This window comes from Purpureocillium lilacinum (assembly GCF_023168085.1).
Source record: "Purpureocillium lilacinum CBS 284.36 DNA, scaffold_2, whole genome shotgun sequence".
Taxonomy (NCBI): domain Eukaryota; kingdom Fungi; phylum Ascomycota; class Sordariomycetes; order Hypocreales; family Ophiocordycipitaceae; genus Purpureocillium; species Purpureocillium lilacinum.
This window is the reverse complement of record NW_027072112.1, coordinates 302,833-325,033: the sequence shown is the minus strand read 5'-3', so window position 1 is coordinate 325,033 and position 22,201 is coordinate 302,833. Positions and strand designations below refer to the sequence as shown.

Below are 22,201 nucleotides of genomic sequence, written 5' to 3'. Positions count from 1 at the left end.
CCGTTGGTGGCTCGTTCGCCCGGCTTTGCCTGCCATGCCTTTACTTTTTGGGGCGGGCGGACGGGCGGACCGGGGGGCCTACCTTGCCTACCTACAGAGAGGGGAGAGGGGACAAAGGGTGGGCAACCTACGAGAAAGTGCACCCCGGATCTCCAACGGACGCCCGGTGGCCCTGGCTGGCTGTTCGGCGTCGCCGAAACTGAACGACTTCCCCAAAGGGCAAAGGGGATCATGGACGGAACGACGACGACGAGAGCACACAAACACAAAGTTCCCAGCCTCCCCAATCGAATCACATGGCATTGCGACTTGCGCCGTTTAATCGGAACCAGAATCAGAAAAACAACTCACTCAACCACGCCCCGTTCGTTCATATTCGTCCTCGCGCCATAATACAGTGATTCGTACAGGGTGTTCCAGCCATGGGTGATGATTTGAATGGGGTTGAGCCTTGGAGCATCGGCCGTCGGCGCCCCCTTATGCCCGTCCTCCGTCCCCCGCCGCGCCCGACCTTCCCGTCCCTCCCCAGACCACGTTCTCCACGTCCGTCTTGATGGTAATTGTTTTTTTTATTGTTTTTGTTGTTGTTGTTGTTGTTGTTGTTGTTGTGGGTCGTCCTCGGGCGACATGGACATCGGCCTCGAGCCGAGAGACGCATCCTCCGCGTCCTCGGCCTCCGGCCGACGTCCATTGTCGCCCTCGGACTCCCCCAGCCCCGAGGCTCTCTCCCCCCGTGGTGAATTTAATCCCGACCGTCTTTCGACGGCGGGCGGACGGGGTGGTGCGTCGGCGAGCATCCCCCCCTCGCCGGGGCGCGCAGACGGCGCAGCGAATCGAAACGCCGGGACATCGTCCCGCGACCGGCGGTCGAACGTTACCGGGCGCCAGACCCGAGAGTTCTAGTCTCGGGCGGCAGCCGGGCCGGCGTCTATGCTCGAGTAAGTTTGTGTGACCACCTGGCGGCCATCGGGGAGCACGCGTACACGCATGAGGTTGTTTCCCCAGACGTACAGGCCGGGCCTGGGGTTGCCGGGTATCAGGGACTCACCCCTGACCCGGCCCGCGTCTTCGCCCGTCTCGAAGACGTTGATGTTTCGCGGCCGACGTTGGTCGGCCGCCGCGCCACCCGGGTTTGTGCGTGGCTGCATGGCTGTAGACCTGTTAGCTTTCTCCTCAACGTTTTGTGAAAAGTGACAGTGATGATGGTGAGTTGTACCGGGGCGCGGCGTGTAGTGGCCACGTAGCCCGCCATGGGCCTCCCGGGTGGACGCAGCGTCGCCGCCTACAGAGGCGGGGCGTACGGTGGCCGTGGTGGTGCCATGTGGCTGGCTTCTCGGCCAAGAAGCTGGGCCAGGTAACGAGTGTAGTTGGGCCGACGGGGTAGGTAAAGCTGATGCTGGGTCTCAGGGCATGCTTCGAGACGCGTCAGGGCGCGGTGAGTACTTACGTCGTTATGGTTTTTATTGACGTCTTGCGTCAATGCACGTATGCTCGTGGGTAAATCCTCTGCTGCGTCAAGATGACTGCAGCCTCAACGGCGATGGCGAAGGAGACTCGGCGGCCTTTTGTAGATGATTGTTTGATTATTGCGTGATTATTGTTTGATGATTGTTTGTGGTTGTGCCGCTCGAATGCGTTGAGGATGATGCGAGAGGATGAAGGAGGGAGAAAGGCTGAACAGGCCGTGGCACGGGCGACGCCTTTTATACCCCGGGTCGGGGGGTCCCGTCGCTGTGGCCTGGCTGCCAGCTGGCGGGCACTCCCGTTCAGTGACGCTAGCCAGGTCGAGTGAGTGAATCATTGTTCTTCGTGGTTCCCTTCCGTTCTGCGGTGGTTGCCCCGGCTGCGAGCCAGTTCATAAAGGCTATTCGACCGCGTGGGTGCTGTCAGGGGAGCCGCAATCTCGCGTCGGTACATTCAGAACAAATGGGGTTTTCATATTCAGCTAATTTGCAGCGTTGATGACCCAATGGCCCGGGATGCTGTTGCTGATAGAAAATGAAGCCCGTGATGGCGAGACTCAACAGCTGCGCGTGGGTGACGTGACACTGCTCGATATTGAACTCAACGCCCTCCGTTTCGTAATTACAATGGCATGGTTCGATGCCAAGAGTCCATAGTCGTCATATGGTTTCGTAACTGAATCTATACTCCTCGATAATTGCAGATACCGGTCACAGGTACTTTCTGGTGTTGACAGCTGTTCAGCACTGCAGCGATGGTTGATCGGTACATGCACTGTGCGACGACAGTGCAGTTTATTTGCACACTGTAGTAATGGCCGCTGGGACGGCATTGAACATCGCCAGCAGCACCATCACGATCGAGCCCGAGGAGCATATCAAGGTTGGCGAGCTCAAATAGAGCTGAGAGGAGAATAGAGGTGAGGTCGGACGCGCCCAATCATGTGCCCAAGCAAGGTACGTAGCTATTTGGGGGACGACAGGGAGGTCGCTTCGGCGGGACCCACAGGGGCTCGGGCGGGTTACGTAGCTACATCTGCGGCAGGCGACACTGCGAACTGACATCCATCCGCGAGCCCAGCACCGTCCAGCTCTCCAATCCGACCAACGCCGCGTTTCTTGTCTCTGAGATCACCAATTAAGCCGCACAATGGCGGACGCAGAGGAAAAGGCGCGCCAGGAGAAGCTGGCCGCCGCCCGCAAGCGCGTGCGCCTCCCTTGACGACACGTCGCCCCGGCAGCTGCTAACCGGCACAGGTCGAGCAAATGAAGAAGAAGAAGAACAAGAAGGCCGCGGACCCCAAGAAGGAAGACTCCGGCGCGACGGAGACGCCACCGCCCGAGGCCGCCGAACCCGCGCCCGACGCAACGGCCGAGTCCAGCCAGAGCAAGCCCGCCGAAGCGCCCGCCGACGATGCGGCCGGTGACGACAAGGCCGTCGTCGAGGAAAGCACAGACAACTCGTCGCCCTCGGCGACGCCGTCCCTCGCCCAGCAGTCCAAGATGAGGTCCACGTCGTTCCGCGCGGGCTCGGGCTCCGGCACGGGGACCGCTTCGCCCGCCCCGTTCAGCCCAGACGGCGACACGGCGCCAGACATTTATCGCAAGCACGTCGCGAAGATTGAGGAGCTGGAAAAGGAGAACAAACGGCTGTCCAAGGAGGCAACCGAGGCGGAGAAGAGGTGGAAGAAGGCAGAGGAGGAGCTGTCCGACCTGCGCGAGGCCGATGGCGAGTCGTCAGCAAAAGGCGGCAGCAGCACAGAGGTGGAGAAGCTGGTACGAATCGGTCATCACTGCGCCCAGTGCGTCACTAACATGCTACAGAAAAGCGAGGTTGCATCACTACAGCGACAAAATGGCCAGCTTCAACAACAGGTCTCTCGTGGCTTGGGCCACGGCCACCGCGCGTCGGTGTCCATTGCTTCCCCGCCCTCGGAACTTCAGGCAGACCTCGACTCCAAAATCGCCACGATCGAGTCTATGGAGATTGAGATTTCCAAGCTCAAGGCCAGGGTCGAGCGCCAAGAGACCGGTGCGTCCTCGGAGAGGGAGCAGGTCACCGCACTGGAAGAGAAGCTCGCTCGCGCCGAAGCAGCCGCCGGCAAAGCTCAGCGGGAGCTGCAGGATGTGAAACGCAACCTCGAGCGGGCCACGGAAAAGGCAGTTCGGGAGGGCAGCGAGCGATCGAGCGCCGAGACCAAGGTGAAGACGCTGGAGCACGAAGCGGAGCAGCTGAGAGCAGCCAAGGACGAGCTGGAGAAAAAGGCCGACGGCTTGGACAAGAAGGTGACGACACTGACGACGCTGCACAAGGAACAAGACGCGCGATCGCAGACGCTGCGCAAGGACAAGGAGCGGGCGGACAAGGAGGTGGAGGAGCTGCGAAGCAAGGTTGAGAAGCTAGAGAGCGAAAACATCAAGCTTCGCAGCCGCAAGTCGGCAGAAGGCGGCGGCGGCCTGGACGACGAGGGCGTCGACGAGCTGGAAAACGAAGAGCGACTGCGTCTGGAGCGCAAGATCCGCACCCTGGAGAAGGAGGTGCACGACCTGCGAAGCGGCGCCTGGATCGAGAAGCGCCGCGAGATGGAGGCGACGAGCCCGGGCTTCCAGGACGTGGACCTCACGGGAGGCAGCATGGGCGCGACGCCTCACAAGAAGCACTCGGGCGGTGGCTTCGGCGACTTCCTGACCAGCGGCCTGAATGCCCTTGCTGGCGGAGGCGACGACGAGGGCTTCATGGACGACGACGACGCAGACTTTGACGAGGACGCGTTCCGCAAGGCGCAAGAGGAGGAGTCGCAGAAGCGCATCGAGAGGATCAAGGAGATTAAGCGGTCGCTCAAGCACTGGGAGGGGTGGAGGCTCGACATGGTGGATATGCGCCGCGGGGGCGGAGAAGGCATTGGGGACATATTCGACGTCTAGGCTACGAGTCCGTTACTGTATGATGAGCAAGGCAATACATTTGACGCGATGAAGACGATGCTATTGAGACTCATGATGGCCCCATCCCGCGAGGACGGTCATGCATGACATCACCACCGGACCCATCCACGTCTGTCAGCGCAAGCCAAAGTTCAACTACACACCTACATCATTCGTACAGCAGCTACTACGCCAATGGCCTCGGGCAAGACATTCTTCATCACGGGCGCAGGGCGGGGCATCGGCCGGGGCCTCTCGCGGCTGCTCCTCGGCGCCGGGCACCGCGTCTTCCTGGTCGACGTGGACGCGACGGAGCTGGAGCACACGGCGGGCCTCCTGTCGCGCAGCAACCACCGGCGGGGCACCGACTTTGAGGCGGCGCGCTGCGACGTGCGGCGGCCCGACGAGGTGCGCGAGGCGGCGGCGCGGGCGGCGTCGCTGTTCGGCCCGCGCGGGCTCGACTGCCTGGTCAACAACGCGGCGTACACGGGCGGCGTCGGGGGCGCGGCGCTCGCGGACGTGACGCTCGAGGAGTGGAACCGCAGCGTGGAGACGAACCTCACGGGGGCGATGCTCGTGACGCAGGCGTGCCTGCCGATGCTGCGCGCGGCGGCGGCGGCCACGGCGGCAGCAGCAGCAACTTCCACGGGCCCTGGCAGCGGCGGCGGCAGCAGCAGCAGCAGCAGCGTGGTACACATGTCCTCGACGCGGGCGTTCATGAGCGAGCCCGACAACGAGGCCTACGCGGCGACCAAGGCCGGGCTGGTGGGCCTGGCGCAGAGCATGGCGGTGTCGCTGGCGCGGGACGGGATCCGGGTCAACGCCGTGGTGCCCGGGTGGATCCACGTCGCGGACGAGTGCCGGGCGGCGGACGAGGCGGGCACGCGGTGGGAGGACGGGCTGAGCGACGCGGACATGCGCTGGCAGCTGACGGGGCGGGTGGGCAGGGTCGAGGACGTGCTGCGCGCGGTGCTGTACCTGGCGGAGAGCGACGGCGTGTCGGGCGTGGAGATGGTGGTGGACGGGGGGGTGACGCGCAAGATGGTGTATCCAGAGTGAGAGTGAGAGAGTGAGCGAGATGAAGAACGGTTGACGACTGTGAGAAGCAGTTCCTGTTCGAAAACAAAGCAAACAAAACAAACTACCGTATTCCAATACAAAGCCCTGCGCCGTTGCCAAAATTCCCATCGATGTTCGTTGCCTGCAGCGTTCCATATTCGTAGCATATTCGTCAAGGTAACAACATCCACCCATCTCGTCGTCCCGTCCGTGTCTTCATCGGCTGTACGACGTCAGCTACCGAGTCGAAGCAAGGGAAGGCCATCTCACTTACTCCGTACGTCAACCCCAGGTAACCATGGCGTCGGCCTCGTACGACTTGACGAGGGAGCGCAGCATGTCCCGCCCCTTGCCGCGCCAGGAGCGCATGAGGGTCAGAAGGCGGCGATATACACCGATGGGCATGGCTGTGTCGCGCAGGCTTGGATGGACGTCTATGTCGACGACACAATATATGGCTTCAATATGTATATCAGATATCTGATGGATAATGGCAATCCAGGAGCGGGTTGTAGATTACAAAACATCATCAACGCCAACAGCCGACTCTGCCCAGTCTTTAATACGGCAGAGCCGCTCTGCGGTGCAAATAAGCTTAACATCGCGCGTATTCGACCCGAGCCAGTTCGATGCGGGCGAGCCAGTCGATGTCGCGTCCCGCAGCACGTGGAGGTCGAGCCTCCAGAGCCTTGCCTGCGGCTTTGAGAGGCCGAACATGGCAGTTCGGTGTGGGCGAGCCATGGTTATGAACTTGTGTGAACTGCCAACGTCCTTGGACGGCAGCCAATCTGTACGCTGTGGCGCGACTTGGCACCAATGAAGGGCCGGCGCGTACAGAATACGATGAGGCTCGCCAGCGAGATCCAATCACTGGACTGGACGGCGACGGTTTTGGCTGATGGTGCTGGGAAGCTGAGATGCCTTGTCTGAATGCATATGACAGCTGCCGCCTACACGAAATACCGAGCTGTCTTCAGGCGTCCCTACCTGGGCTGCGAGTACCCTAATGGCACCACTATAGGCGGACAGTATCGTGGGAAATCACAGGCCAGAATGCCTGGTCCACAAGTCAAGGTTGCTCGGCAGTCGACGCTGCCTGGCCGCTCGGAACCGCCCAGCCGGAGTGCTGTGCGAACCATGGCACATTTTGACGATACTGTACCTGGGAATTCCCTTATCGCTGTTACGCATTTCAATCTCCAAGCCATACTCGTAGCACGTCACTCAGGACCCCCCAGACCTTTTTTTTTTATTAACGACGTGCGAGCGACATCGGACGTCGCAGTGGACCCGGGAACAGCAGGGTGGTCCCTTTTGGCGCAGTGGATCCCGACATCCGATGGGTGCGGCTCGAAAACTCGCGATGGTTGTTGCACGAAGCGAGCGAGCCTTTGTCACACTGCTGCAACAACTGTCGCGCAGGGACGGCCATCTGGCCCCCCCGCGCGGTGTCGACGCAACTTTGCTGTCGAATCGGGTAGGACGACGGCAAGCAGGCAGGGTTGCTTATTAGTACCTACCAAAAGGGAGACCACACACGCGCGCTCGGCTATCGAGCTTCTCCGCATTCTGCAGCTCGGCGATCCGGTCCCCCGCGCGCATGCTTCGTAGGTCATTGGCAGGGCAGGCGCAACCAGCATACGTCCTGTAGAACCTGGAAAAGAAGAAACAGCGATGGAGGGTTGGGGGGACCGGGGGGGTCACACCTCGGTCAGGAGGCAGGAGCGATGCGATGCAGCAGCTCCCTGCTAGGTTCAAAGTAGCTACCTAACTTGCTTCGTATACGTGCCCAGCACGCCCTGCCAGTTATGAGAGACAGGCGACTTTGCAGGGTACTTTTTCGAAATGAGGCTCGTACTCCGTGCCTTCCACGTCAAACCGGCTGACCCCTCACGGGACTCTGAGACGGGAACGGGAGCTTCTCCCAACCCAGCAGCTGCATGTTGCCTCGAGCCCCCCTCCTCAGTCCCTCGTCCCGATACAACCACCGCCAGCCGTGCCACCATCCATCCATCCATCCGACAGCGACTGCAACGATGCCATCGACGCGACGCACCCGCCGCTGCCGGCCACGCCAGACGCAGACCCCAGTTGGCGTTGACGCTCCAGCGGGCCCTCGCCCGTGGACCACCAGCTCGACGCTCCCCCACAGCGCAGCTCTCAGGGGGCCCATCGCTCAAGGCATCCATGGATCCAGTTCTAGCGCCCACGCCGCCGCTCACGCCCCGCCCGTGAGCTCCTATTCGGGCATTCTGCGGCGCCGAGACCGCCGGGGCCAGGCACTGGGCAACCGCCCAGCGGGCACCATGAGGTGAGGGACGGGGCGGATGCGCATGACTGATTGACCATGACGAGCGAGGGAGGGAGGGAATAAGATGTTGTCGCGCGCTCGTCGCATGCCATCTCCCTCCCTCTTCAACCCTCCTGCTGGCCAGCTGCACGTCCGTTGCGACTCCAAAGACGTCCTCCGCCACGGATTACCCGTCGCCCCGTGCATACATACCCTCAAAGCCGCCCGCCCTACGCGTCGCACAGCGTCCGCCCTCGACAACGTCATTCAGGTACGCCGCCCAGCCACTTCACCACCCTCCACTACCCTGCCACGCGCCCCCCCAGAGAGGGCACGAGACAAAAAGTTTGAATCCTGTGCGCTCGCGCTTGCGCCTGCGGTGGCGGCAGCGCCCGCCCCTCGTCCGGCCCGGCAGCAAACCTGGCCTTGCCGATGACACGCTTTCCCGACGTCGCCGCTTTGACTTCAACCAACTTCGCCTTTGTCTCCTTCTCCCTCGCCTCTCTCTCCTCCTTGTTACGACTCGCCCTCTTTGGCTCCCTTGCTCACCGTGCTGCAGCGCGCGCGCCCGTTTCGGCTACCGCAAGCTTAACGTCGGCGTCTCGGCACAAACCGTCCGCGGCCCCGAGCCGTTCGCGCACTCCGCTGCACTCCGGCTTCCCCCACACCCGCTGTCGCAATTCCGCCTCGGAAGCACCCTGGGCCCTGGCCTGAGTAGCCGACGAACCCCGCGCTCGATCCCGCCTTGCGTCCCCTAGCCGCCACCTTTTTGAGCCGCCGCTGCCCTCCTCGCTCCTGTTCCTCCGCCATCATGAACTCTGCCGCGAGGATTCTCTCTTCCTCTTCCCGCCAGAGCTTGCGCCGTCTCCAGATCCGCTCCGCCGCTCCCGCCTCCCGTTTCGCCCCGACTTTTGGAGCCGTCCAGACCCTGTCCGCCTCAGCCCGCACCATGGCCACCACGCGCAAGATCAAGGTCAAGAACCCCGTCGTCGAGCTCGACGGCGACGAGATGACCCGCATCATCTGGAAGGACATCAAGGACAAGTTCATCCACCCCTACCTGGACATCGACCTCAAGTACTACGACCTCGGCCTCGAGTACCGCGACGAGACCAACGACCAGGTCACCATTGACGCCGCCGAGGCCATCAAGAAGTACTCGGTCGGCGTCAAGTGCGCCACCATTACCCCGGACGAGGCCCGCGTCGAGGAGTTTAAGCTTAAGCAGAGTGAGTGGCGTTCCCCTGCCCCTTTTGACCACGGCGCAAACTGACCCCGGAACAGTGTGGCTCTCTCCCAATGGCACCATCCGTAATGCGCTGGGCGGCACCGTCTTCCGCGAGCCCATCGTCATCCCTCGCATTCCCCGCCTCGTCCCCGGCTGGCAGAAGCCCATCATCATCGGCCGCCACGCCTTTGGCGACCAGTACCGCGCCAAGGACACCGTCGTCAAGGGCGCCGGCAAGCTGTCCATGGTCTACACCCCCGAGGGCGGCGAGCCTCAGGAGATCGAGGTCTTCCAGTTCAAGAACGGCGGCGTCGCCCAGACGCAGTACAACACGGATGAGTCCATCGCGGGCTTCGCGCACGCCTCGTTCAAGCTGGCGCTCGACAAGAGCCTCCCCCTGTACATGAGCACCAAGAACACCATCCTCAAGAAGTACGACGGCCGCTTCAAGGACATCTTCCAGGAGCTGTACGACACGCAGTACAAGAAGGAGTTTGAGGCCAAGAACATCTGGTATGAGCACCGCCTGATCGACGACATGGTTGCCCAGATGATCAAGAGCTCCGGCGGCTACATCATGGCCCTGAAGAGTATGTTGCACCTTACTTCCGCCCGGACTATCTCATGCTGACATCTCAGACTACGACGGTGACGTCCAGTCCGACATTGTGGCCCAGGGCTTCGGCTCCCTCGGCCTCATGACCTCGGTCCTCATCACCCCTGATGGCAAGACGTTCGAGTCCGAGGCCGCCCACGGCACCGTCACCCGCCATTACCGCGAGTACCAGAAGGGCAACGAGACGTCGACCAACCCTATCGCCTCCATCTTCGCCTGGACGCGCGGCCTGATCCAGCGCGGCAAGCTCGACGAGACCCCCGAGCTGGTCGCCTTCGCCGAGAGCCTCGAGCAGGCCTGCATCGACACGGTCGATGTCGACGGAATCATGACCAAGGACCTGGCCCTGGCGTGCGGAAAGAAGGCTCGCTCCGACTACGTCACGACCACGGAGTACCTCAACGCCGTGGAGCGCCGCATGAAGAACATCCTCAAGGAGAAGCTGTAAGCGCATTTGCCTCTGGCGGGCTGGCCACGGAGAAAATACCCAAGACGGCGCTGTCCGTCGTGCATCTTTATCAAGGCAGGGCTGCATCAGCTTGAATTGGCGTCTGCATACATGGGAGACTGCATCTGTTTCCGCTGGAGGACGCGGGCGTCACGATACACGACGGTAGACTGGCAGGGCGAGTAGACGAAGTGCATGTAGACTATGATACAAGAAGACATCAATCATACCAATGCATATTTTTCATGACATGGGCACAGGACGGAAATGGAGATGAAGTATGCTTGTTTCAGTGTCGTGTCCGTGACGTGGATGCTCCATCCACGGCCCAGGCAACAACGAGGAATGACTGCTCTATTATACACGCGTTTCTAGACCCCCCAACTCCGACCCGATTCTTTTTTGACGTGCTCCCCATCCCTTGCAAGTATCGTTCTTCCTTCCCTTTTCCTGGGCGACATGTCCTCTCCCAAAGCGTTCTGCCTAATCGCCCCCCCGTCCCAATATTTGCTTGCCTGCCTGCCTGTCTGCCTCTGCCTCTGCCTCCCCCCGATTTCTTTGTTACACACGCAACGCGGAGGGGAAAAAAACACCCCTCCTTTCAATACGAAAAATAGGGGGGATAAATAGTGTTGAGAAAAAAGGGGAACGTTCAAAAAGGGAAACGACGACAAGACAGTCCACTCGCATACCGCCGTCGCTTGTCGACCTGACGCATTACAGCACAGTCTTCCAGGATGATGGCAGCAGCGACGTCTAGTCGACTCTGGACGTGGAGGCGGATGCGGCGGCGGCGGCGGCGTCCCTATCCCGTTCCCTGTCCCTGTCTTTGTCCTTCTTGGAGCGGCGGGCCACGGGGGTGCTGCCGTCGGGGCCTCCACCCTCGCTCTTACGCTTCTTCTTGGCCGGGCGGCTGGTGGAACCGCCGGGGCGGTACCCCGGGTCGTCGTCGCGCTTGCGCTTGCCGCGGCCGGCGGGCGTGGAGCCAAAATCGTGGTCCTCGTCGGCGCTGGCCTCCCGGTCGCCGCCGCGGTGGCGGGAGTGGTATTCTCGGTCTGCGGCGTGGCGAGCCGCGGCGCTGGCGCGCTTACCCCTACTGCCCCTGCCGCCGCGCTCGCCGCCGCGTCCGCCGCGGGACTTGCGGCCGCCGGTGTGGCCGCCCGCGCCGTGCCCGTGGTGGCCGTCGGCGTGGTCGTCGCCGCCCGCGGCGTCGGCGCCGGGGCCGTGCTCGCCGTCCTGGAGGAAGACCTTGGGCGCGTGCTTGCGCAGCCAGTTGGTGACGCTGGTGGGGTTCTTGATCTGCGGGTGCGGCGCCGGGGTGGCGTTGGGGTGCGCGCGGGGAGCGAGCGTGGGCAGGGCGGCGTGCTTGCCGTCCGGGTCCATGGCGGAGTCGACGGCGAAGATGTAGTTGTCGATGTCGTCGGCGGAGAGGAAGCTGGCGGGGTGGGCCTCGCCGTCGGGCGCGGAGAGGTCGGCCACGGTGGCGGGGTGGGAGTCGCGCGTCGCGGCGTACGACGAGTGCGGCACGTCGTGGAGGAGCTGCTCGAGGCGCTTGGCGGCGCCGTCCTTGCGCTCGTCGTTGGCGGCCTGCCGGCGGTCGAGGGGCAGGACGGGGGACCGCGAGTCCGAGGGCGGCTTGAGGGCGACGTCGATGCGCCTCTCGGAGGGGATTTGGGGAGAGTTGTTGATTTCGAGGAGCATGTCGAGCAGGCGGCTGCCAGACTGTCAGCATTGAATTCACTTGACGCGATTGATCAACACCATCACGGGATGGCCGTGGTGATGATGACCGTGACGCTGATGGACAAGGGGGCGGGAGGGGAGAGCCTCACTCATTCTCGACGGCTAGTCGTTTCACCGTGGCAGAGGCCTTGTCCTCGCGCTTGTGCAGCTCCTCGCTCTGCTGCATCTTCTGGTCGAACACGATGCGCATCTTGCGATACTTCTTCTTCCACGACTTGTAGCCGGCGCTGCGCCGCTCGAGGGGGCCGTCATCGGCCTTGCTCGGCGAGTCGGCCATGGACCTCAAACGGGGTGCGGGATGGCTCCCCGGCAGCTCCAATCGATGAGGTTTCTTCGTTGTTTTCCTTGAATGCGTGCAAAGCCGCAAGTGTTTTTCGCGGACCGGGAGAGACGGCGGAGCCGCGCCCTCGGTGCGTCGGCTGGGTGGCGGCGGATGCGCGGGCGGAAGAGTCAGGTTCTTGGGAAGTGTATTTTTTATCTCGGCCCTGGCGGCAGTATTTTCTGGTTGACGCGTGCGATGGATCGACCGCGAGTTTGGCCGCGTGATTGGGGGCTGTCGTGAGGGATGGAGTCGTGACAGATGGGAAACGCGCCGGCGGCAGGCACAAAAGCTCGACGGAAAGGACTGACGGCAAGGTCGCTGCGAATTGACCGACGATGATGTCTCGGGGAAAGTGTGGCAATGGGACCGCGTCGCTCAGTGGTGGCGGCGATGATGATGATGATGATGGAGAAGCGAGTTGGGGAGAAGGAGGGTTTGCGGGAACGAGGGAGGTCGACGATGGGGATGGGCGTCGGAGCGTCGTGGCGGCGGTGCGTGTGGTGGTGCTGCTGCTGCTGGTGGTGCGTGTCAGTTTGGGGTCCTCTCTCGCTCTCCCTCTTTCTTTCCGAAGCGCCGCGCATCGCGGCTCAACTCCAATTTGTCCGTGGTTGGCTTGGTCCCGCTGGCCGAGTTTGGTGGATGCTGCTGCTGCTTTTGGCGGGCGGCGCGGGTCCCCGCTCAAGTTGGCTACCCTGCAGCACGACTGATCCGACTGCGGTTTTCAATATACCCTCAATGGGATAGTTCTTGTGATGCAGTTGCTGCTGTATAATAACATATTGTTTCTGATGAGTATCACAGTATGCCTACACGCGCGCAACGAACTGTGCTGATGCATTGGTGTTGTGTTGAACTTGGCTCGGCTCAATGTCGTTGCAGTTCTGTCTGGGTTCGAGAGCAAGTGCATCGCCAAACTGATCGAGGTCATTCACAAGGTTCATGTCGCCAACACTCCGTGCTACCAGGTCTCAAGGGTAAACAGACATCTTGCACAGGACACCACGCGACTTCTATTCCATGCAATCGCCCGGTGACGTGGCACGCTACTACCTGTATAGACCATCACGACGCGAGCTCGTTGCCCAGCCTCTCCAGCTCCTCCTTGATGAACTCGCCGGCATTAACCAGCTCTGTGCTCCCGTACACCACCCGCTTCCGTCCCCGGTCGCCGCCTGTCCGGCTCACCCACTCTTGCAGGTTGCCGTACTCGTCCATGCTGCCGCCGCCCACCGTGAACACCACCGCCTCGCTGAACCCCTGCCGCCGCTGCCCGAACGTCGCTGACTGCCCGACGCCCGCGGCCCCAGGCATGCCGCCCGGCGCGTTCGCTCCGGCGCCCGACCGTATCGCGCTGGGTGGCGGCATCGTCCCTCGCGCGTTGGCCGACCGCGGGTCAAAGTACAGGTAGTGCTCCGTCTTGGCAATCGCCGACGACGCCGCCGTGGACGGGTCCATGATCGACTCGACAATCTTGGTCACAGTCAAGTCTCTGTCTGCCGGCAAAAAGTTCTTGACGCCGCTGATGAGCGACTCAAAGTTGGACGACAGTCCTGTCGGTACGCCCGTCTCCTTGAGCCGGTCCGTGAGGCGTGAAGAGATGGACGAGAAGCGGCCAAACAGGTCCGACGACGACTGCTGGTTCGTGTTGTTGTTGATGGTAGTAAGCTGCGTCATCTTGGTAGTAGCTCGCACCCTGGGTCATGTCAGCACAACTCGTCGCTCCTCTGGTGATCAGATCATCCACTTACTGTCGAACGTATGCCAGAGACGACGTGTCGGCGCCGGCGGCCTCCAGAGCCTTGCCGAAGCTCTCAAAGTCTGCCCTGCTGACTTCCTGCTCCGTGCTGAGGAACCAGATGATGAAAAGCCGCAGCTTATCAGCCGGCACCGTACCCTTGTTGTCGTCCTTGATAATCTCCATGATCTGGGCCTTGGTCTGCTTTTGAGCGTTTTCCTCGATCTGGAAGTAATTGTCCAGTTGACGGTCCTTGATACCGGACAGCAGCGCCGCCAAAATGTTCATGTGCATGTCGAGGATGCCCTTGCGCTCGCGCATCTCGGGCAGCAATGTTATCGCGGCCTTGAGGTGTTGCGCGCTGGCGCTCGTGTCGTTTTGCAGGTCCTCTAAATCCGTCACTCCCGTCTTCTTGGTGATCGAGGCCGTGTCCTCCTTGTACTTGGTCAATTCGGCGTCGATGTCCTCGGCCACCTGTGGAAAGGGGACGCCCGCGTTTTTGGCCCAGAAGAAGTCGTTGGAGCTGAGATCATACGCCTTTTTCGTAGTACCCTTGGCTGGGTTGCCCTCCTCGACGGCTGTCTCGATTGTGATCCGATTGAGCTTCATGTTGAGAACGTCGTGGACCAGAGACTGGTACGTCCACGAGTGAGACAGCATCGGTATCAGGTCAACGTTTCGATCGAGGAGGATGAGGACGGGCCTCGAGCTGGGGGTGCCAGCCGCCGTAGATCTCGGCCCGGAGAAGAGGTTGTCTTTAGAGTTGAGGATGTGGTCTCGGAGCTTGCGGTCGAGGCGGGCGGCGACCATCTCCGCGGCGGCTCCCTTTGGACAGCGAATGATGGGGATAACACCTACAGTTCGTCAGTTCTACCTTGCTCTTTTAGTAGGCAGTTTCGCTTACCCATGGTCACAATCACGCTAAAGAGGCCGCTCACGATCCGGTCCACCACCAGGTCGAGCTCCTCGTCACTCGTCTTGGCGCTGTTCAAGGCCCAGTATGTGTGCTGCTTCTGCATGCCGAGACTGAAGAGATCCGGCTCGGCGACGATAAAGTTGAGGTACTGGTCGAACAGCTGGGCTATCTGCTCCGACGTGCCGGCTGTGGCTGTTTGCGTCGCAAAGTCTTCGAGGAGCACCCGTGGCAGAGACGAAAGGAAGTTGATGTACGCGGGAGAGTACAGCCCCTTTTCCAAGTCGGTGGTGATGCCCTGGAGGTTTTGCGCCGTCGGCTCGAGGAGGTAGATGACGGGGACGTCGGGTATGGGATGGCGCGCGCTCGCAATGTGCCTGGGCAGGAGCTGTCAGCGGTAACGTGGAGGGTGCGAGACTCGCGGGCAGACTGACATGTGCATGGTGATGCCCATGGACCTTAGGTCGCTGACGCGCATGACGCTGCTAATGACATCGCGCCCGAGGTCGTCAAAGACCAGCACCTTCCAGATGGGGTTGCCGTCGGCGTCGAGGATGGGGGCGACAGGCGCAAGGAGCCCGTTGGCGTGGGCTTCGTCCGCCTCGCTCGACTCGACCGTCTCGTTGAGGTTGAGTATCTTTTTGAGAGACGCTGCACCCTTGTCAGCGCGCAAGCTACAATGCCAGTCGCCTCAGATAGCCTACCGATCTGGCGATCTCGCAGACTGTTGCCCCTGGTCGCCATGGTCGCGGTGGTGGCGCTCGCCAGAGCTGACGCTCAGGTGGGCTGCGTTGCTCTCTGAGCAACTGGCAGCTCGATTTCAGACGATTAAGCCAGTGATCGAGCTTGTTAATAGACAGGGGATCGGTGCCAAAGCAGAGAACAGCTCGTGGGGCGTTGGATTGTGAGAGTGGCGGGCGTTTGCTTTGCGACCGAGAGAGGCCACGATATCATCAATCCGACGCAGCGCGGCTTGGGACTTGGAAGCTCCCACAACCCACTTCAGGCATGCTGTCAGAGCCCACAGCGGCGAGGACGAGCGCCGCGCAATTGGTGGGCCGGACCGACTCAGCGACCGACTCTGGCACTCCCCACTGACGCACTCGTCGAGGTACCCGCCGTCACGTGTGCTGCACGAAATGACAACCTGCCCCGCAGTACTGGTACGTGCAGATGCCCAGTGGTTGAGCCACCCGTTGTGCCGTTGACACGCGTTTTAGGTACCGGTACCTCGCTCTTCGTGGTGCTTTGCCGGATGAAATTGCCTGGGCCCGCCAGCGAATCAGCTCCTGCCATCTCCCTTGCTGGGGCCCGAATTCTAAGGCAGCAACCAAGCCAGCCCACCGCAACAACCTGAAGCCAGCGAAACACGCTCGACTTTTCCCCCCTGGCTTGACGACACTCCATCAACAACCACCTCACTCGTCATCCGTCGCGACAACAGGCCATCGTCCACCTCGGCGGGAGACTGCGGCGCTAGATATCTTGGTCGCTCGGACTCTCACGGCCGGCACAAAAAGTCTCGTCGTGCCGCCGTGATCTCGAGCGCCGCTGGGCGTCATTTGTTCCCTCGAGTTCTCCACCCGTTTTGTTCTCTCCTCTCCCCGGCCAGGGCCTCAATTTGTAAACAGCGCGTGAAGGCAAATAATGTCCTTTCGTCGACCTCTGATCTGGCGACACATTTAATCTGCCGCCAGGACGCGCACACCGATCGCAGGGTATGCCTCATTGCCCCCATCCGTACACACTCCCTTACCCGCTTTGCCTTTGCCGCACCACTCCACGCTCTGTTTCTGCCTTTAGCGAAGCGCCCAAGCAGCCGCGCTGCGACTCCGCGACTCGTGTGATTTTCTCCCCCTTACCTTCACGCATCAATGAAATGCCAGCGCTTTAAGACGCCATGGCCATAAGGTCGCAGATCCGCCGCAGTGGTCCCTTTGGGGAGCTCAACCCAGCCACATAAGGGGATGGGAACGGTCACTTGAAGGGCTGCGAGCAGGATTGCCAGCACGCCGGCTCGAAGTTTGGGCAAAAAAATTGCCTTGGGACACATTACGCACGTCTTGGACTGCTCTTTGGGGGAGCGTCTCCTGATAGTATGGCGTCGTTCCCTGGCGGCGATTAAGCCACGGGTTGGGCCCGGTTGGACGACCTTGGCGCTCTCTGCCCTCTTGACGAAACCCCAGACCTGTCGACGAGAGCGCGCCGCTACAAAATCAAAGGGCCACAGACGAGGGCCGCCGAATGGCGCGTTTCCAAATCCCTTTGGAGGTTACGGCTGGCGTGAGTGAGCGTTGAGGCTCCCGGCACCAAGTGCTGCTCGCGCCCGTGGCTCGGGTTCTGCCTTGCAGACGCGACCGCGACTCCCAAACCAAGAAGGGCAAGATTGGCGACTCTGCCGTTTGGTGCCGTCGCCTCGGCGGGCCGGTCCAGCCAGCGCATGATTCCGGTCCGCCAGCGCGCCTCTTTGTCCCGTTCTTCAGTCCTTTGTTTTCGCTGCCTCCATTCCACCGTCCGTTTGGGTGCTCTGTGCTAATTCTTCGTTGTCGGAGGTTTCCAGCGATACCACCAATCCTGGCACCATTTCCCCTTTCGGGTTAGCGCCACACTGGACAGCGCCCCGGCCCGCCCGCCGACAATCAGCCGTAAACAGCCAGTTAGGCTAGCGAGGTCCCGCGCCGCAAAGCCCAAAGTGAGTCGATACTCTCCCCCGACCCCTGACTGTTAGCCTCCCACGGCGCAGCCCTCGGCGCACCGCATCAGACAATCCAGCCACTCTCGTGACGTCCGCTATGAGGTCAGGAAGTGGCATCATCACGGGCACTCCAACTAGATAGCGACGGTCGCTAACGCGCAGAAATTAGTCTGAGGGCGCGGCCAGCAGCGTCGACGCTGTGCCAGCGCGCGTTGTTCGTGCGTGTTTGCTGAGGCGCCCGCGTCGCGAGCCTCGTCAAACATGCAGTCCTGGGGCGGCCAGGACCAGAACGCCGCCGACGGTAGTAATCAATGGCAGACCGGCTTCGTGTATCCGGGCCAGAACGGCCAGTATGACCCGAACCAGCACCAATGGTCCCAGCCCGGCGGCGCCGGCTTCTCTCAGGTCGGCCATGGCGCGCAGGACGGCGGCACGGCCGACTTTCAATTTGACCCGTCGCAACAAGGGCCGGGTGGCTTTCTCGGCGAGCAGCAGCATCTAGCCGCGTCGCAGCCAAGTCAGCCCGGGTTCCACGATGCGCACGGCTCGATCCACCAGCAGTTCGTGACGCCGGGCCAGGACATGCTAGACCCGTCCTTTGGCAACCTCCATCCGGGCATGTTTGGCCAGCAGCAGCAGACCGGCAAGATTGCTCACGGGCATGTGGCTATGGGGCAGGTCCAAAACCACTCCCACACCCATCCCCAGGCGTTTGCCCAGCATGACTTTTCCTACCCAGCCCAAGGCGGACAGGCGTTTGGGTCTCCTGCCCCCCCGGTGGCTCACTACAGCCCTCCGCAGCTGATGGCTCGACCGGCCTCGACGCGTCAGCGAAGCCATACACCAGTACAGCAACAGCAGCAGCAGCAGCAGCAGCAGCATCAACATCCGCCGCAGCAGCAGCAACAGCCTCCGCAGCCACCGCAGCAACAACAGCAGCAACCGCAGTCGCAGCAACACTTTGACTCGAACAACATCCATCCCGGCCTGGCTCAAGGGAGCGTCTATCACCGCCCTTCTCAAGCATCTCCCCCACAGCAGCATGCGCAGCCGCAGTTGTACTCGGGCCCCAGTCAGGCATATACGCCTACGCCAAACGGGCAGCAAGGCCACTTTCAAGCCGGCGTTCACGGCCATCTGACCTATCAGCAGTTCCAAGAGCCGGGTGCCCAGCCGCAGCTGCAGCAGCAAAACCACCTCCAGCAGCATGGGTTTCCCGCGTCACAGCCGACTTACCAGCAGCCTGGTCAAGGAACCCCTGTCCAGCAACCGCAGCCTCAAGTATCGCAGCCACCCGTTCCCGGCCTGGCTGCGGGAGCCAGCGCAGAGTCTGACGTCGGCACGCCTCAACCAGCGCCGGCCGAGTCTCCGGCAAAGAAGCGAAAACGGGCAACTAAGAGCACTCCGGAAACCGCCGCCGAGTCTCCGGCCCCTGCTGTGATTGACATTTCCGCCGAGTCCACGGCCAAGAAAGTAGAAGAGATTGATGCTCTCAAGGCGCCTGTACCTACGGCGGAGGAGGCAAAGCTGCTGGCTGAAGCCTCCAAAAGGGGTAAAGCCCACGGCAAAGCTCTCGCAACCAAGGCCATTCCGTATCTCGTCAATTCCGGCACCATCAAGCTGCCCGGTAATGCCGACTGTCTACCCTATCCCGAACAGATCCGTGCTGACCCTTATAAAGCGCCCAAAAGCTTCGACAAGCTTTCCCCGATGGTTGCCGTTCCGTCACGCAGCGGCAAGCCCGCCGTGATAGGCCTCGGCTACGCGCTGCCGTGTGAGGTCCAAGGCCGATTCACCAGCCAGTACAAGCCGTCCCTGGACAAGGCCGGGCTCGACGAGAGAAAGGACGAGGCGAAGGACCTCCTCGGCGACTACGACCGAGCGATGAAGGCCCTGGGCAAGCGGCAGCCCAAGTACACCGAGTATCCTCGTGAGTTGTCCCCCTAATCACATTTGATCGTCGCAGGCTGACGGTCGTAGACTCGTTTAAAGAGCAGCTCAAGGCAGATGAGGCCTCCAGGAATAAGGCAGAGAAGAAGGCAAAGAAGGAGCAAGAGGAGGAACGTAACAAACCCGTGAGTACTGTCGGCCCTTTTGCTCATGGCCCAGTCCTGACGACCGCTCAGGCCCGACCCCCGACACGCCCGACGGATATCGCCGCGGCTGCCGCCTGGGACGTCATCGGGATCGTCAAGATCGAGCCCTCCGTGGCTCGGACGAGTACTCTCATCGCAAACCGCGTCAAGGAGGCCGGCGAGTACCTGATCAACCTGCGCGGCGAGGCCAATCGCGCCCTCAAGGCGTACGACCAGGCAGTTAAGGACAAGGTGCCCGATGACGAGGCGGCGGCCCTTAAGCACGAGGCAGACCAGAAGCGGGAGGCGTTGTACCAAGCCCTCGACGCCACGCTCGTCCACGCCGATGATGCCGTTATCGACAACCTCGGTGGACATCAGAAGCTGGTCCTCAGCCTCGTCAACGCCCTGATTGCTTGCAGCAAGGTCAACGACTTTTCCGGCAAGCTCCCCAAGATTGTTCTGGAGCTCTTTACGCACTTCAAAATTACTAAGAAGATTGCCGAGACGCCCAACTTTGACACGGTGCGGAAGCGGTTTGAGGAAAAGGGCGACAAGGACGTCAAGGACCTGGTGCGCGAGGTTTCTGCCGCCATCAGAAAGTTTACCAAAGCCGCCGAGTCCGATACGGGGTACGCGGGCACCTCGGCGGCCGGTCGCGCGAAGCTGGGCATCAAGCCCGCAGACTCGGCCAAGAGGAGCAGGGACGAGGAGGAAGACACACGGACAGTCAAGAAAATCGCCGTCGAGCCTGGCAGCTCGTCCTTGAGCAAGAAGCTGGGCCAGTCCAAGATTCTTTCCAACAAGGCTGCACCTTCGGCGGCAAAGACGTCGATATTACCTGGAAAGTCAAGACCCGTCGCCAAACCTGCCAAGTCGGAGCCGCCAGCGGCAGCCGACAGCCCGAGCGCATCGGCGGACGAGAAGAAAACCCCGAGCATCGCTACCAAACCTGCAGTCCCAAAGAAGGAAGTGAAGCCTGTCCCGAAACCGGCTGCCGCCGGCCCGACTTCGTCCGTCGTCTCCAGCATATCGTCGCTGCTCGAGTCCATCAACTCCAAGAAGCCGGAGCCGCAGGCGCCGGTCGTCAAGGAAGACAGGGCTGCGACGCCTGAGACTTCGGAGCAGCGCGCCAAGCGCCTCCGGAAGGAAGCCCGCCGCAAGCTCCGGGTGAGCTGGAAGCCGGAGAGCGAGCTGGTCCAGATCAAGGTGTTTGAGAAGGACGACGAGGAAGACGAGGGCCGCGACGTGAACCAGCTGCGGGACGCTGCCGACGATCGATCCGAAGGCATGGTCCTCAAGCGCCGCGTCAACGTCAACGTCGACGACGAGGACGACGACCTCCCATATCAGCCGTGGGAAGAGCCGTCGCCGACCGACTTTTCTCACTTGCCCGAAGACGTCCGCAACAAGAGTTACGTCACGCGCGGAGGCAGCGTCGGCGTCAGCACTGAGGAGCAGAAGCGTATCGCCGAGAGGGAGCAGCGAGAGCTCATGGCAATATACACGGACCCCGCCGACATTCCCGAGTCCAGCAAGTCGCCACCTCCAGAGGAATCTCTCCCCGTCGAGCCCAAGGTGGGGCGGCTGCCGGACGACCCCAAATTTGGCGAGCTTCACCGACGCTGGCAGGAGGAGCAGCAGCTGGGCCGGGACTTGGCTTACGAAGCTGCCCTGAAGCGCCTGGACTCCAAGAACAGCCTGTCCACGAGGCTCGATTCCATCCTCGGACGCCTTCACCGGCCCGCGGGCCAGGACGCCGCGTCCACGGCGCACAAGTCCTCGGCGTCGGGCGCCGCCGGGACAGTCTCCAAGGCGACCAACGTGCACGTCCCATTTGCATATGGCCCGACCGTGGAGCTCAACGTCCTCGAGTGGCTCAAGTGGGATAAAAACCGGCTGTGGCGCGATCCAGACCCGGTGCGGACAGATCCCGCGCGGGCACATCAGTACGCCCCGGACGTGGAGCTGGCGGGCAGGGCGCTGGAGGGCGTCGTCGAGCTGCTCGGCGGCAAGCCGTATCCCGCCGTGGCGCCTCCGCACTGGCTCATGCACGATGAGGAGCGGGTGCGGGAGTGGTGGCTGGGACACAACAAGGAGGCGGCGGCGAGACAGAAGCGGCAAGAAGAGGAGCGCGCGCGGGCCGAGGCCGAGGCCAACGCGCTACGAGCCACGGCCGGCTCGCAGGACTGGAGCGCCTACTACGCGCAACAGCAATACGCGCCGTACATGGCGCTGCTGCAGCAGATTAACGGTGGCGCGCAGCAGCCGGCCGCGACGCAGCCTCCGGTAGCACCGCAGTTGCCCGACAACCAGCTGCAGTCGATCCTGGCCGCTATCAACAGCCAGCCGTCACAGCAAGCCCAGCATCACGACGGCAGGGCGTATGACTTCCCGTCGTTTGCCCAGGGACAACACTCCTCGTCGTCGCATGCCTCGGGAGACCACGACCGCGACTGGGAGCGGCAGGACCACGCCGGGCGGGCGGGCGAGCAGCACCGCGACGACGACGGCCGGGGGAAGAAGAAGCGCACGCTGCCACCGCACAAGCCGGCCAACAAGGCTCTCATCGGGACCAAGCCGTGCACGTTCTGGCAGCAGGGCAAGTGCGCGAGAGGCGACAAGTGCACGTTTAGACACGACTAGAGTTTTTTTGTGCGGGCGGGAGTGGCAGCTCATGTTTTGGGCG

General features: G+C 62.0%; 6 protein-coding genes across 6 annotated transcripts; 4 read left to right on the top strand and 2 right to left on the bottom strand.

Moving 5' to 3' along the window:
• Positions 1–2,613: 2,613 nt before the first annotated feature.
• PLICBS_001909 (uncharacterized protein) lies at positions 2,614–4,388 on the top strand (the record flags this gene model as incomplete). The annotated part of the gene is made up of 2 exons (XM_065599927.1): positions 2,614–2,670; positions 2,721–4,388. 2 exons carry the CDS (start codon positions 2,614–2,616, stop codon positions 4,386–4,388), a joined length of 1,725 nt encoding a protein of 574 aa, XP_065455999.1.
• Positions 4,389–4,583: 195 nt separating this feature from the next.
• PLICBS_001908 (uncharacterized protein) lies at positions 4,584–5,447 on the top strand (the record flags this gene model as incomplete). The annotated part of the gene is made up of 1 exon (XM_065599926.1): positions 4,584–5,447. The coding sequence occupies one exon, from the start codon at positions 4,584–4,586 to the stop codon at positions 5,445–5,447; it is 864 nt and encodes a 287-aa protein (XP_065455998.1).
• A 3,101-nt stretch (positions 5,448–8,548) lies between these two features.
• PLICBS_001907 (isocitrate dehydrogenase [NADP], mitochondrial precursor (Oxalosuccinate decarboxylase)) lies at positions 8,549–10,029 on the top strand (the record flags this gene model as incomplete). Its single annotated transcript, XM_018321513.1, has 3 exons — positions 8,549–8,966; positions 9,022–9,555; positions 9,605–10,029. The coding sequence occupies 3 exons, from the start codon at positions 8,549–8,551 to the stop codon at positions 10,027–10,029; spliced, it is 1,377 nt and encodes a 458-aa protein (XP_018178992.1).
• Positions 10,030–10,785: 756 nt separating this feature from the next.
• Positions 10,786–12,049, bottom strand: PLICBS_001906 (uncharacterized protein; the record flags this gene model as incomplete). The annotated part of the gene is made up of 2 exons (XM_018321512.1): positions 10,786–11,743; positions 11,862–12,049. The coding sequence occupies 2 exons, from the start codon at positions 12,047–12,049 to the stop codon at positions 10,786–10,788; spliced, it is 1,146 nt and encodes a 381-aa protein (XP_018178991.1).
• Positions 12,050–13,156: 1,107 nt separating this feature from the next.
• PLICBS_001905 (vesicle trafficking between the ER and Golgi) lies at positions 13,157–15,486 on the bottom strand (the record flags this gene model as incomplete). The annotated part of the gene is made up of 5 exons (XM_018321511.2): positions 13,157–13,787; positions 13,843–14,683; positions 14,734–15,119; positions 15,177–15,393; positions 15,447–15,486. The coding sequence occupies 5 exons, from the start codon at positions 15,484–15,486 to the stop codon at positions 13,157–13,159; spliced, it is 2,115 nt and encodes a 704-aa protein (XP_018178990.1).
• A 2,212-nt stretch (positions 15,487–17,698) lies between these two features.
• On the top strand, positions 17,699–22,158 carry PLICBS_001904 (uncharacterized protein; the record flags this gene model as incomplete). The annotated part of the gene is made up of 3 exons (XM_065599925.1): positions 17,699–19,367; positions 19,418–19,512; positions 19,564–22,158. The coding sequence occupies 3 exons, from the start codon at positions 17,699–17,701 to the stop codon at positions 22,156–22,158; spliced, it is 4,359 nt and encodes a 1,452-aa protein (XP_065455997.1).
• Between the last annotated feature and the right edge of the window lie 43 nt (positions 22,159–22,201).